Genomic DNA, 15,948 nt, shown 5'->3' on the forward strand with positions numbered 1-15,948 from the left:
GAGGAGTATTTGGAACTTTATGTAACTCAGGACCACATACTTTTCAGCAAGATCAGTTGTGAGAACTTTTCACCTTTTGTGAGAATATGATTTTGTGTGTTCTTTTAATTATGTGATACTTTAAGTTACTAGACAAATCTCTGCCATGTTTGCACATTTTAGGACATTCTTAATAGTAAAATGCACTACACTAGGTTATTGTTTCTGCGTTTACACCTGAGGGAACTGAAGACTGTTTTGGGATTTTATAATTTTGTTCAAAGTGCTGAAGTTTGGAAATGTAATGACTTTCCGCTGTTCAGAAATCACTTGAACTATTGAGCATTTAGTGACACCTATTACTTCGTTATATAGCAGTAGTATAGCATTGCGCATCAGTCTGTAATAGTTGTGAATTTCACTCTTTTGCAGATTTGAAGAGTACCTGCACAGAAAGTGGTCTTCGGAGAAACGATTCGGACTTGAGGGCTGTGAAGTCCTGATCCCAGCATTGAAAACAATCATTGATAAGTCAAGTGAAAAAGGGGTGGATAATGTCATCATGGGCATGCCACACAGGTGAGTCTCCTGCTTCCAATCAAAGTGGCATCTACCTCGATATTGCTTTTACTGAATCATTTTTTGTATGGTCCTAAAGCAAATGTAGTTGCTGGACAGTGTTCTGCGTGGGTGCGGTACTTAAGTTTTCTCAGGCTCGTAGTATTTTTTAATTTCAGTTGATTAAATAGGCTATGGCCTGTGTGCAGTCTCTTCTAGTTAGCATAGACAAGCAGTATAGGCATATTCTCAGAGCTGTTGGGGTCTAGAATCTAAAAGTGTGACAGAATAAGTAACATTCAGTAAAGGCAATGCCATGAAATTAAAAAAAGATATCGGACTCCTGTGTACGGATAGTTGCAATTGGGACCTACAAAGAAAGCCAAATAGTGTTTGTGCCTTTTTGGGGCCGAGATACTGGTTGTATACAGGGTTATGTCTACTGGGTGTTAAGTCTGTACCACTTGACTTATGGACGGGTTAAAAGTATGGGGCTCTGCTTTGCGTGACAAGGAAATTAAAGACTTGTCAACTCAAAAGACTCACTGTTGTGCTCCAAATATAGATGCTGTACTTCTGGACCAAGTCCATGTAATGGTTCGAACTGGATAACTTGTTGAAGCCTCAGCAGCTGAGTTTCGAGCACCAGTAGGAAATGTGCAGAACCACTTTGTTCTTCAGCCCATCTCAACCCCTTCCAAAAATCATGGCTTCCTTCCCAATCAAGTCACAGGTGCAGGCCTGACATCCAATATTTAAGCCAATGATGACCAGTAACGTGGTTATACATATTGTACTGTCCTTTTTGTATAAATATATATCCTTATTTCTAGACTGCTACCTTTTTAAAATACTTTTTTGTGCACATCTATATTTTATGAACCTTTTTATTTTTTAATGATAGTATTTTTTACATTTTTTAAAATAAGTACATAACCTTTTAGTTGCTTGTATTTTCCTAAATCTTAAATGTTATTTTGACCCAAACCCAGCTGTAAGGAAATGCCTCCTTGGCATGGTTGCCCCCTGACTTTTTGCCTTTGCTGATGCTATGTTTACAATTGAAAGTGTGCTGAGGCCTGCTAACCAGGCCCCAGCACCAGTGTTCTTTCCCTAACCTGTACTTTTTGTATCCACAATTGGCAGACCCTGGCATCCAGATAAGTCCCTTGTAACTGGTACTTCTAGTACCAAGGGCCCTGATGCCAAGGAAGGTCTCTAAGGGCTGCAGCATGTCTTATGCCACCCTGGAGACCTCTCACTCAGCACAGACACACTGCTTGCCAGCTTGTGTGTGCTAGTGAGGACAAAACGAGTAAGTCGACATGGCACTCCCCTCAGGGTGCCATGCCAGCCTCTCACTGCCTATGCAGTATAGGTAAGACACCCCTCTAGCAGGCCTTACAGCCCTAAGGCAGGGTGCACTATACCATAGGTCAGGGTACCAGTGCATGAGCATGGTACCCCTACAGTGTCTAAACAAAACCTTAGACATTGTAAGTGCAGGGTAGCCATAAGAGTATATGGTCTGGGAGTTTGTCAAACACGAACTCCACAGCACCATAATGGCTACACTGAAAACTGGGAAGTTTGGTATCCAACTTCTCAGCACAATAAATGCACACTGATGCCAGTGTACATTTTATTGCAAAATACACCCCAGAGGGCACCTTAGAGGTGCCCCCTGAAACTTAACCGACTATCTGTGTAGGCTGACTAGTTCCAGCAGCCTGCCACACTAGAGACATGTTGCTGGCCCCATGGGGAGAGTGCCTTTGTCACTCTGAGGCCAGTAACAAAGCCTGCACTGGGTGGAGATGCTAACACCTCCCCCAGGCAGGAGCTGTAACACCTGGCGGTGAGCCTCAAAGGCTCACCCCTTTGTCACAGCACCGCAGGACACTCCAGCTAGTGGAGTTGCCCGCCCCCTCCGGCCCGGCCCCCACTTTTGGCGGCAAGGCCGGAGAAAATAATGAGAATAACAAGGAGGAGTCACTGGCCAGTCAGGACAGCCCCTAAGGTGTCCTGAGCTGAGGTGACTCTAACTTTTAGAAATCCTCCATCTTGCAGATGGAGGATTCTCCCAATAGGGTTAAGATTGTGACCCCCTCCCCTTGGGAGGAGGCACAAAGAGGGTGTACCCACCCTCAGGGCTAGTAGCCATTGGCTACTAACCCCCCAGACCTAAACACGCCCTTAAATTTAGTATTTAAGGGCTACCCTGAACCCTAGAAAATTAGATTCCTGCAAACTACAAGAAGAAGGACTGCCTAGCTGAAAACCCCTGCAGAGGAAGACCAGAAGACAACAACTGCCTTGGCTCCAGAAACTCACCGGCCTGTCTCCTGCCTTCCAAAGAACTCTGCTCCAGCGACGCCTTCCAAGGGACCAGCGACCTCTGAATCCTCTGAGGACTGCCCTGCTTCGAAAAAGACGAGAAACTCCAGAGGACAGCGGACCTGCTCCAAAAAGACTGCAACTTTGTTTCGAGGAGCAGCTTTAAAGACCCTGCAACTCCCCGCAAGAAGCGTGAGACTTGCAACACTGCACCCGGCGACCCCGACTCGGCTGGTGGAGAACCAACACCTCAGGGAGGACCCCCGGACTACTCTCCGACTGTGAGTACCAAAACCTGTCCCCCCTGAGCCCCCACAGCGCCGCCTGCAGAGGGAATCCCGAGGCTTCCCCTGACCGCGACTCTCTGAAACCTAAGTCCCGACGCCTGGAAAGGACCCTGCACCCGCAGCCCCCAGGACCTGAAGGACCGGACTTTCACTGGAGAAGTGACCCCCAGGAGTCCCTCTCCCTTGCCCAAGTGGAGGTTTCCCCGAGAAAGCCCCCCCTTGCCTGCCTGCAGCGCTGAAGAGATCCGTTGATCTCTCATAGACTAACATTGCGAACCCGACGCTTGTTTCTACACTGCACCCGGCCGCCCCCGCGCTGCTGAGGGTGAAATTTCTGTGTGGGCTTGTGTCCCCCCCCGGTGCCCTACAAAACCCCCCTGGTCTGCCCTCCGAAGACGCGGGTACTTACCTGCAAGCAGACCGGAACCGGGGCACCCCCTTCTCTCCATTCTAGCCTATGCGTTTTGGGCACCACTTTGAACTCTGCACCTGACCGGCCCTGAGCTGCTGGTGTGGTGACTTTGGGGTTGCTCTGAAACCCCAACGGTGGGCTACCTTGGACCAAGAACTGAACCCTGTAAGTGTCTTACTTACCTGGTAAAACTAACAAAAACTTACCTCCCCCAGGAACTGTGAAAATTGCACTAAGTGTCCACTTTTAAAGTAGCTATTTGTCAATAACTTGAAAAGTATACATGCAATTGAAATGATTCAAAGTTCCTAATGTACTTACCTGCAATACCTTTCAAACAAGATATTACATGTTAAATTTGAACCTGTGGTTCTTAAAATAAACTAAGAAAAGATATGTTCGATGGCATCTGTCGCTGTAGATACGCATGTTCTGCAATAGCTCGCCATCTGGTGTTGGGCCGGAGTGTTACAAGTTGTTTTTCTTCGAAGAAGTCTTTCGAGTCACGGGACCGAGTGACTCCTCCTTTTGTCTCCATTGCGCATGGGCGTCGACTCCATCTTCGATTGTTTTTTTTCCGCCATCGGGTTCGGACGTGTTCCTGTCGCTCCGAGTTTCGGAACGGAAAATTAGCTAATTTCGGAAGATTTTCGTCGGTATTGTTGCGTTCGGGATCGGCGTACTTAGATTCAACACCGCATCGAAGATCGAAGAGCTCCGGTGCCCTCCGGGGTAGTTTTTTCGATCCTCCGTCGGGGCCTGGTCGGCCCGACCGCGTGCTGAAGAACGCCGATGGAACGGACCCCGTTCCGTTTCTGCCCCAAATGCCACAATAAGTACCCTTACACAGACCAACACTTGGTCTGCAACCTGTGCCTGTCACCTGAGCACAGCGAAGACACCTGCAAGGCCCGTCGTGCGTTCCGGTCCCGAAAAACACTCCGAGACCGTCGAGCCAGAAGACTTCAAATGGCGTCCGCACCGACAGCCCAACGGGAGTTCGAGGAACAGGAAGAAGAAGGTACCTTCTCGATCCAAGACTCAGACTCCGAAGGATTCGACGACACACAAACCGTGAGTAAGACGTCGAAAACCACACAAAGAAACATTTACAAGGCCCAGGGGACGCCACTGCCACCAGGCCATGGCTCGACCCATAAATTCGGTGACCGACCGTCGGCACCGAAAAAGGCCCAAACAGTGCCGAGATCGTCCGACTCCGGTCGAGACACCGGCACGCAGCCTTCTCGGGACCGAGAAAGTGCTGGAGACAAGCCTCGACACCGAGATGCCGGTGTGGACACGGCTCGACGCCGAGACAGCGGCACCGAAACAGATCGACGCCGAGAGGTTTCGGCCCCGAAAAGGAAAAAAGTCACCTCGGAGCCGAAAAAACACGCAGACAAAGTTTCGATGCCGAAACAAACTGCAAGCGACCCAGCTTCAGGCTCTTATACAGAAGAGCACTCGCTAACCTCCCAAATGCAAAAGCATAGGTTTGAGGAAGAGCTACAAGCAACTGATGTGGACCATACGCAAAAGCGTATCTTCATTCAGCAGGGGACAGGAAAAATAAGCACCCTTCCCCCCATTAGGAGAAAGAGAAGGTTGGAGTTCCAGACGGAACAAGCACCACAACCAAAAGTGGTGAAAAGAGTTACACCACCACCCTCTCCTCCGCCCGTGATTAACGTTTCACCAGCACAAACTCCATCACACTCCCCAGCTCACACCACCATGAGCCAGGGTGACCAAGATCAGGACGCATGGGACCTATACGACGCCCCAGTGTCAGATAACAGCCCGGAGGCATACCCTACAAAGCCATCTCCACCAGAAGACAGCACCGCGTACTCTCAGGTGGTGGCTAGAGCAGCACAATTTCACAACGTAAGCCTCCACTCAGAACAGGTCGAGGATGATTTCTTGTTCAACACACTCTCCTCCACCCACAGCTCATACCAAAGCCTGCCTATGCTCCCTGGTATGCTCCGGCACGCAAAAGACATATTTAAGGAGCCGGTCAAAAGTAGGGCAATCACACCAAGGGTGGAAAAGTACAAGCCGCCTCCTACGGACCCGGTTTTCATCACTACACAGCTGCCACCAGACTCTGTTGTTGTAGGAGCAGCTAGGAAAAGGGCCAACTCTCACACATCTGGAGATGCACCACCCCCAGATAAAGAAAGCCGCAAGTTCGATGCAGCTGGTAAGAGTCGCAGCACAAGCTGCAAACCAGTGGCGCATCGCGAACTCCCAGGCACTACTTGCGCGCTATGACAGAGCCCACTGGGACGAGATGTAACATCTCATTGAACATCTGCCCAAGGACTTCCAAAATAGGGCAAAACAAGTGGTTGAGGAGGGACAAACCATCTCCAACAACCAGATACGTTCCTCCATGGACGCGGCAGATACAGCTGCACGGACAATTAATACATCTGTAACTATCAGAAGGCATGCATGGCTCCGAACGTCTGGATTTAAACCAGAGATTCAACAAGCAGTTCTCAATATGCCTTTTAATGAAAAAGAACTGTTCGGTCCAGAAGTGGACACAGCGATTGAGAAACTCAAAAAAGATACGGACACTGCCAAAGCCATGGGCGCACTCTACTCCCCGCAGAGCAGAGGGAATTACAGCACATTCCGTAAAACGCCCTTTCGAGGGGGGTTTCGGGGTCAAAGCACACAAGCCAGCACCTCACAAGCAACACCGTCCACTTACCAGGGACAGTATAGAGGAGGTTTTCGGGGACAATATAGAGGAGGCCAATTCCCTAGAAATAGAGGGAGATTTCAAAGCCCCAAAACCCCTACTACTAAACAATGACTCACAGGTCACTCACCCCCTCCACACAACACCAGTGGGGGGAAGAATAGGTCATTATTACAAAGCATGGGAGGAAATCACTACAGACACTTGGGTTCTAGCAATTATCCAACATGGTTATTGCATAGAATTTCTACAATTCCCTCCAAACATACCACCAAAAGCACAAAATTTAACAACACACCATTCCAATCTCCTGGAGATAGAAGTGCAGGCACTATTGCAAAAGAATGCAATCGAATTAGTGCCAAACACACAAATAAACACAGGAGTTTACTCACTGTACTTTCTGATACCAAAGAAGGACAAAACGCTGAGACCAATCCTAGACCTCAGAGTAGTGAACACTTTCATCAAATCAGACCACTTCCACATGGTCACACTACAAGAAGTATTGCCATTGCTAAAACTACACGACTACATGGCAACTTTAGACCTCAAGGATGCTTATTTCCATATACCAATACACCCATCGCACAGGAAATACCTAAGGTTTGTATTCAAAGGAATACATTACCAATTCAAGGTACTGCCTTTCGGATTAACAACCGCACCAAGAGTCTTTACCAAATGTCTAGCGGTAGTCGCTGCACACATAAGAAGGCAGCAAATACATGTGTTCCCATATTTGGACGACTGGCTAATCAAGGCCCATTCGTTCATACAGTGCTCAAATCACACAAATCAGATCATACAAACCCTCTTCAAACTCGGGTTCACCGTCAACTTTACAAAATCCAACATTCTGCCGCGCAAGGTACAACAATACCTAGGAGCCATAATAGACACATCAAAGGGAGTAGCCACTCCAAGTCCACAAAGAATTCTAAATTTCAACACCATCATACAACGCATGTATCCAACACAAAAGATACAGGCAAAGATGGTATTACAACTCCTAGGCATGATGTCATCATGCATAGCCATTGTCCCAAACGCAAGACTGCACATGAGGCCCTTACAACAATGCCTAGCATCACAGTGGTCTCAAGCACAGGGTCACCTTCTAGATCTGGTGTTAATAGACCGCCAAACTTACCTCTCGCTTCTGTGGTGGAACAACATAAATTTAAACAAGGGGCGGCCTTTCCAAGACCCAGTGCCACAATACGTAATAACAGATGCTTCCATGATAGGGTGGGGAGCACACCTCGATCAACACAGCATACAAGGACAATGGAACGTACATCAAACAAAACTGCATATCAATCACCTAGAACTTCTAGCAGTTTTTCAAGCACTAAAAGCTTTCCAACCAATAATAGTTCACAAATACATTCTCGTCAAAACAGACAACATAACAACAATGTATTATCTAAACAAGCAGGGAGGGACGCACTCCACGCAGTTAAGCCTGCTAGCACAGAAAATTTGGCAATGGGCAATTCACAACCAAATTCGCCTAATTGCACAGTTTATACCAGGGATCCAAAATCAACTCGCACACAATCTCTCTCGAGATCACCAACAGGTCCACGAATGGGAAATTCACCCCCAAATTCTGAACACTTATTTCAAACTCTGGGGAACACCTCAGATAGACTTGTTTGCGACAAGGGAGAACGCAAAATGCCAAAACTTCGCATCCAGATACCCACACAAACAATCCCAAGGCAATGCCCTATGGATGAACTGGTCAGGGATATTTGCTTACGCTTTTCCTCCTCTCCCTCTCCTTCCTTACCTGGTAAACAAACTCAGTCAAAGCAAACTCAAACTCATATTGATAGCACCAACTTGGGCAAGGCAACCCTGGTACACAACGCTGCTAGACCTATCAGTGGTACCCTGCATCAAATTGCCCAACAGGCCAGATCTGTTGACACAGCACAACCAAAAGATCAGACACCCAGATCCAGCATCGCTGAATCTAGCAATCTGGCTCCTGAAATCCTAGAATTCGGGCACTTACAACTTACCCAAGAATGTATGGAAGTCATAAAACAAGCCAGAAGGCCATCCACCAGGCACTGCTATGCAAGTAAATGGAAGAGGTTTGTTTGCTACTGCCATATTAATCAAATACAACCATTACACACAACTCCAGAACATGTAGTGGGTTACTTGCTTCACTTACAAAAATCTAACCTAGCTTTCTCTTCCATCAAGATTCACCTTGCAGCAATATCTGCATACCTGCAGACTACCTATTCAACTTCCCTATATAAGATACCAGTCATTAAAGCATTCATGGAGGGCCTTAGGAGAATTATACCACCAAGAACACTACCTGTTCCTTCATGGAACCTAAATGTTGTCCTAACTAGACTTCTGGGTCCACCTTTTGAACCCATGCACTCCTGCGAAATACAGTTCCTAACCTGGAAGGTGGCATTTCTCATCGCCATTACTTCCTTAAGAAGAGTAAGCGAGATTCAGGCGTTTACTATACAGGAACCTTTTATACAAATACACAAAAATAAAGTCGTCCTAAGGACCAATCCTAAATTTTTGCCTAAGGTTATTTCACCGTTCCATCTAAATCAAACAGTGGAACTTCCAGTGTTCTTTCCACAGCCAGATACCGTAGCTGAAAGGGCACTACATACATTAGATGTCAAAAGAGCATTGATGTATTACATTGACAGAACAAAAAACATCAGAAAGACTAAACAACTCTTTATTGCCTTTCAAAAACCTCACGCAGGAAACCCAATTTCAAAACAAGGTATAGCCAGATGGATAGTTAAATGCATCCAAATCTGCTACCTTAAAGCTAAACGACAGCTGCCCATTACACCAAGGGCACACTCAACCAGAAAGAAAGGTGCTACCATGGCCTTTCTAGGAAACATCCCAATGCAAGAAATATGTAAGGCAGCCACATGGTCTACGCCTCACACATTCACCAAGCACTACTGTGTAGACGTGTTATCCGCACAACAAGCCACAGTAGGTCAAGCCGTATTAAGGACATTATTTCAGACTACTTCCACTCCTACAGGCTGATCCACCGCTTTTGGGGAAATAACTGCTTACTAGTCTATGCAGAACATGCGTATCTACAGCGACAGATGCCATCGAACTGAAAATGTCACTTACCCAGTGTACATCTGTTCGTGGCATCAGTCGCAGTAGATTCGCATGTGCCCACCCGCCTCCCCGGGAGCCTGTAGCAGTTTGGAAGTTACCTTCAATTATTTATATATGTATCATCTCAACCTTAAATAGGTGCATACTTAGTCACTCCATTGCATGGGCACTATTACTACAATTCAACTCCTACCTCACCCTCTGCGGGGAAAAACAATCGAAGATGGAGTCGACGCCCATGCGCAATGGAGACAAAAGGAGGAGTCACTCGGTCCCGTGACTCGAAAGACTTCTTCGAAGAAAAACAACTTGTAACACTCCGGCCCAACACCAGATGGCGAGCTATTGCAGAACATGCGAATCTACTGCGACTGATGCCACGAACAGATGTACACTGGGTAAGTGACATTTTCATTTTCTATACAAAACCTATTGGCTGGATTTGTCTCTGACTGTGTGTACCTCATTTATTGTCTATGTGTATGTACAACAAATGCTTAACACTTCTCCTTGGATAAGCCTACTGCTCGACCACACTACCACGAAATAGAGCATTAGTATTATCTCTTTTTACCACTATTTTACCTCTAAGGGGAACCCTTGGACTCTGTGCATGCTATTCCTTACTTTGAAATAGCACATACAGAGCCAACTTCCTACACCAGCTTTGTCCCTGAACGTAATTCTTTGTCCTTCAAACTATGAGGCATGTGTGGCTGAAGATACACATGCTGTGCATACCCCTACCACTAGTGTTGGGCTAGGAGGTGTGCATGTTGTTTTTCTTCAAAGAAATCTTTGGAGTTGCAAGGTCCTGTAACTCCTCCTCTTGGCAATAAAGTGCATGGTCATCAAGTCCACGGTTAAATTGTTTTCTTTCTGCCATCTGTTTCGGACGTGTGCTTCAAGTCAACGTTGTTTTGATGTTCTTTTTGGTTTGTACGGTTCCTTCCCTCCGTCTGTATTGTACTTCACTCGTGTCTCCCTTACTTTCTGTCTCAGACTGCTGTCTGATTACTTGGTCCTCGCCCATCTGGGCTTATTCCCATCTCTCAGATGGGTCTCTCCACCATGCCTCGGAGGTGATGGAATAGACGCAATTTCAATATTGTCCTTACTTCTGTGCAAAATATCCTCTGACCAATCTCCATCTGGTCTGCAATGTGTGCTTGTTGCCAGAACACAGCGAGGATGCCTGCAATTAATTTTGCAGCAGTCATGTTCGTCAACTCGAGATGCCACGAAGAGGCAAGATGACACCCCAGACCTTTTCAGTCCTGGGGACATGAAGGGGGAACAATACCCACAGCTGTTGGATGTGGATGAAGAGGCCTTCTTCGCTTGGAAAAAGTTCTGGTTCTGACCTGGACGTTGAGGATCTTCTACCAGCTCAACACTCTGTGAGTTCAGCTCCTCTTCCCCCTCAACACTGCACTCATACCTCGACACTGCACTCATACAGAGCAGCCTTCAGTCAAAGGGCACTCTACCACTCCCAGATAGCAACTGCCTTTGGGCCATGGTTGGCACTGACAAACCACTTCAGAAGCCCCACCCAGCTCTGACTTTGTGATGAAGAAGCTTTTGAGATGACTGCTTTAGCGCTGGCCACTCCAGCACTGAGCTGACCCTATGCACCAACATCAGCCTCTGTACCGGAACGTTGTCAAAACCAAAGGTACCTTTGAGTTGAAGACTTCAGCGTCGACGGCGAAGTCTGACACTGCTGCAGTCAAGCTGATTCTCCATACGATGCAGGAGCAGCTCGATTTAAGGATGAAACACCTGGTTATCCACCTACACACAGACTGCATCCTTGCCTGCCCTTCGGGCCCTATAGCACCACCATCACCTCACATTGTACCTCAGCATTCGCCCTCCCCACCTGACATCACACCTCCGGGGTCTCCACACTAACATGGGTGGGTGTGGGTTAGAGGGGTGGTGACACATTGATAATCTCCCACAGGGTGACCCATAGGATGCCTACAATATAGACCTGCCAGGCGACACAGATACAGATCTTTACCCAGCCTGACTCTCCCCTCTGGATAATTCCACATCCTTTTAAGAACTTTTGGTAGGGCAGCCACCTTTCAGAAGGTGGAACTTCACACTGAGCCCTTAGAAGAGGACTTCCTCTTTGAAACCCCCTGATCCACTCGCCACTTCACTTCAGTGGCTCCCCATGCTCAATGGCATATGTCACATCACACCTCTAACGTTTTTTTAAGACACTGTCCGGCCTACGGTAATAACACTTAGGGTTGATAAAAATTATAAAACCTCCCCTTCTGACCCCATCTATGTTCTTGGGCAGCTCCCACCTGACTCTGGTATCACTAAGCCCGTAAGCCCTAGTAATTACATCTCATCTTAAAAATAACCGGCTTGGGAGGGAATGTGTTACTGCCTTGGAAAGTCAGGGTCTGTGCTCTATAAAATGGACGTTTACCTGAAGCCCAACCAGCAGCTTTCACCAGGGTTTCGAACAAGTCCTCTTCATCTTGGACTACACCTTTGTTGACTTGGACCTATTTTCTATCGTCATGCATTACAGCATTGCCAACAGAGTGGAAAGCGACCATTTTGCCCAGCACGTGGAGTTACTGTTGCATTCAATCAGAGCACCTCGCGCACATGATTTACTGACACCAATCGTTCATAACCTAAGTTGCCTAACATGGAAGGGAGCTGATACCGAGTCCATAATGCTCTTTATATCCAACTTTGTACTCCAGCAGAGTCCTTTACAAGGGGCAAACTTGTTGCATTCTTTGGAGTCCTGGACTACGACACTTTTGGGACGTTTTGCAGCAAATTGCCCTAAAAATGTAAAACCATCAAGGAAGGTGCCATCTGGGTTTCAAACTCACTCCAGCTGGAAGAAGCAGTTAGAAAGCTCCAGCAACAGGACCCACATGCCGGTCGTGACTCCAGGCAACAAATAGCTTTGAGGCGACAGGATAAAAAGGACATCTGGTCTGCAAAGCAGTCCATTCAGACCCAAGTGAGATTAAAGCTCCTACAGGCAAATAAAACAAAAACAGTGACCTCTTCTGGGCTGAAAGTAACTCCCTTGTAAATGGGAGACTCCGTCATTACAATGCTGGCATCTCTGAAGCGGACTGGTCAGCCTTCATGATGACGGCCTTTACAGGCGATCAGAAAGCAAAGATAACGTCTGTCTCTCTGTCTCTCTGTCTCTCTGTCTCTCTGTCTCTCTGTCTCTCTGTCTCTCTGTCTCTCTGTCTCTCTGTCTCTCTGTCTCTCTGTCTCTCTCTCTGTCTCTCTGTCTCTCTGTCTCTCTGTCTCTCTGTCTCTCTGTCTCTCTGTCTCTCTGTCTCTCTGTGAGTACGCCTGCCCCAACCCATACCAAGCCCAAACAAAAGGCCTCGGGGACGCCACTGTCTGAAGGCCATGACTCTACCAGGAAAAAATCAAGCAGTGACCAAGTACCACCTTCGGCACCGAAAAAGGCCACACCTGCATCAAAGTCTTCTCGACTAGAGTCGAGACAGTCTCAGAAAAGGTTCGACACCAAGTCGTTGAGTCGAAACCCCGAAAGACTATTTCGGAACCGAGACCTACTATCACCATGGGCATTTCAGTACCGAAAAAAACAGCTTTGGAGCCGAAAAGAACATCATATACTAAGGAACGTGGACTTTCTAAACCGCTTAAAGAGTCACAGATTTGAGGAAGAACTTCAGCAAATGGAGGAATTTGATGACGGATAAGCCAGGATACTGTCAAGATCCTCACAGCACCTCCCCTCAAATTTAAAAGAAAGCTGGCTTTCCAATGATGTTTGGACACTGATCAGCCAAAGGCTAAAGTGCCAAGAGAGCAATCTCCGCCACGCCAGTTTTCCCAAGCACATTCTCCTCGTTCTCCTCAAAGAACTGTTTTTCCACTTACTACACCCACTGCACAGTCACCCACACACACTGTACAGTCACATCAATACACAGACCCGTGGGATCTCTATGATGACCCTGTGTCAGACAACAGCCCAGAGTGCTATCCGTCTAAACCCTCTCCACCTGAAGATAGCACTTCCTACACACAGGTTTTGGCTAGGGCTGCATCTTTCCACAATGTAAGCATGCACACGGAACCACTAGAGGATGACTTTCTTTTTAATACGTTGTCCTCAACACATACATCATACCAAAGTCTACCCATGCTCCCAGGTATGCTGAAACAGGCCCAACGGATTTTTCAGGAGCCAGTTAAGGGAAGGGCCATAACACAAAGGGTAGAAAAGAAGTATAAACCACCACCTTTTGACCCAGTATTTATCACGCAACAGCTGCCCCCAGATTCGGTAGTGGTCAGCGCAGCGAGGAAGAGGGCCAACTCGCAGTCATCTGGAAATGCACCCCCTCCAGATAAGGAGAGTAAAAAGTTTGATGCAGCAGGAAAGAGGGTAGCGTCACAAGCAGCCAATCTGTGGTGCATAGTGAACTCACAGGCCCTACTCGCAAGATATGACGGAGCTCATTGGGATGAGATGAACAACATAATTCAACATCTCCCAAAGAATACCAAAAAATAGCTCAGCAGGTAGAGGAGGGACCGGCAATAACAAATAACCAGATAAGGTCTGCGTTAGATTCAGCTGATACAGCCGCAAGAACAATAAATACTGCAGTAACAATTAGACGCCAATCATGGCTTAGATCATCAGGTTTTAAACCTGAGATTCAACAGGCGGCCCTCAACATGCCATTCAACCAACAACAGTTATTCGGCACACAAGTGGACACAGCCATAGAGAAAATGAAAAAAGATACTGACACAGCCAAAGCGACGGGAGCGCTTTACTCATCCCAATACAGAGGGACATTTAGGAAACCGCAGTATGGGGGGGGGGGGGTCGGGTCAGGCCACAGCCATCAGAACCATCCACCTCACAGACAAAGCCCTCATACCAATCACAGAATCAAAGAGGGGGGTTTTGAGGGTCCTTCAGAGGGCAATTTCCCAAATCCAGGGGAAAATTCCAATCTACAAAGCAAGCCACTAACAAGCAGAGACTTTGCTGTCACCTTCCCCCAACACACATCCCCTGTGGGAGGAAGACTGGAAATGTTCCACAATCAATGATCAGACACATGGGTACTATCAATTATCCAACATGGCTACTGCATAGAATTCACACATTTCCTCCAGATATTCCCCCAAAAGCGCACAAACTATCATCGCAACATCTATCAATGTTACAGAGGTGCAGGCACTATTAACAAAACAAGCCATAGAACTAGTACCTCATCACCAAAAAGGAATAGGGGTCTATTCCCTGTACTTCCTCATTCTCAAAAAGGACAAAACACTATGGCCAATATTAGATCTCAGGACTCTCAACCTATACATTCAGTCAGAACACTTTCGCATGGTGACACTACAGGATGTAGTCCCATTACTGAAACAGGGAGAATACATGTCAACACTGGATTTAAAAGATGTGTATTTTCACATACCCATTGTAGGAAGTTGGCTCTGTATGTGCTATTTCAAAGTAAGGAATAGCATGCACAGAGTCCAAGGGTTCCCCTTAGAGGTAAAATAGTGGTAAAAATAGATAATACTAATGCTCTATTTTGTGGTAGTGTGGTCGAGCAGTAGGCTTATCCAAGGAGTAGTGTTAAGCATTTGTTGTACATACACATAGACAATAAATGAGGTACACACACTCAGAGACAAATCCAGCCAATAGGTTTTGTATAGAAAAATATCTTTTCTTAGTTTATTTTAAGAACCACAGGTTCAAATTCTACATGTAATATCTCATTCGAAAGGTATTGCAGGTAAGTACTTTAGGGACTTTAAATCATAAAAATTGCATGTATACTTTTCAAGTTATTGACAAATAGCTGTTTTAAAAGTGGACACTTAGTGCAATTTTCACAGTTCCTAGGGGAGGTAAGTTTTGGTTAGGTTTACCAGGTAAGTAAGACACTTACAGGGTTCAGTTCTTGGTCCAAGGTAGCCCACCGTTGGGGGTTCAGAGCAACCCCAAAGTCACCACACCAGCAGCTCAGGGCCGGTCAGGTGCAGAGTCCAAAGTGGTGCCCAAAACGCATAGGCTAGAATGGAGAGAAGGGGGTGCCCCGGTTCCGGTCTGCTTGCAGGTAAGTACCCGCGTCTTCGGAGGGCAGACCAGGGGGGTTTTGTAGGGCACCGGGGGGGACACAAGCCCACACAGAAATTTCACCCTCAGCAGCGCGGGGGCGGCCGGGTGCAGCGTAGAAACAGGCGTCGGGTTCGCAATGTTAGTCTATGAGAGATCTCGGGATCTCTTCAGCGCTGCAGGCAGGCAAGGGGGGGGGTTCCTCGGGGAAACCTCCACTTGGGCAAGGGAGAGGGACTCCTGGGGGTCACTTCTCCAGTGAAAGTCCGGTCCTTCAGGTCCTGGGGGCTGCGGGTGCAGGGTCTCTCCCAGGCGTCGGGACTTTGGATTCAAAGAGTCGCGGTCAGGGGAAGCCTCGGGATTCCCTCTGCAG

The 15,948-nt window shown here is 47.2% G+C and overlaps 1 protein-coding gene across 6 annotated transcripts in view; it reads left to right on the forward strand.

Annotated features, from left to right (window-relative positions):
• Window positions 1-15,948, forward strand: part of OGDH (oxoglutarate dehydrogenase) — an 833,675-nt gene that overhangs the window by 259,842 nt on the left and 557,885 nt on the right. For all 6 annotated transcript variants that reach the window (XM_069214267.1, XM_069214270.1, XM_069214268.1 and 3 more), the window contains one exon: window positions 412-558. In XM_069214267.1, the coding sequence (XP_069070368.1) occupies window positions 412-558 (147 nt within the window). The remainder of the gene's footprint in view (window positions 1-411; window positions 559-15,948) is intronic.

The sequence above is a fragment of the Pleurodeles waltl genome, chromosome 11 (genome assembly GCF_031143425.1).
Source record: "Pleurodeles waltl isolate 20211129_DDA chromosome 11, aPleWal1.hap1.20221129, whole genome shotgun sequence".
Lineage (NCBI taxonomy): Eukaryota > Metazoa > Chordata > Amphibia > Caudata > Salamandridae > Pleurodeles > Pleurodeles waltl.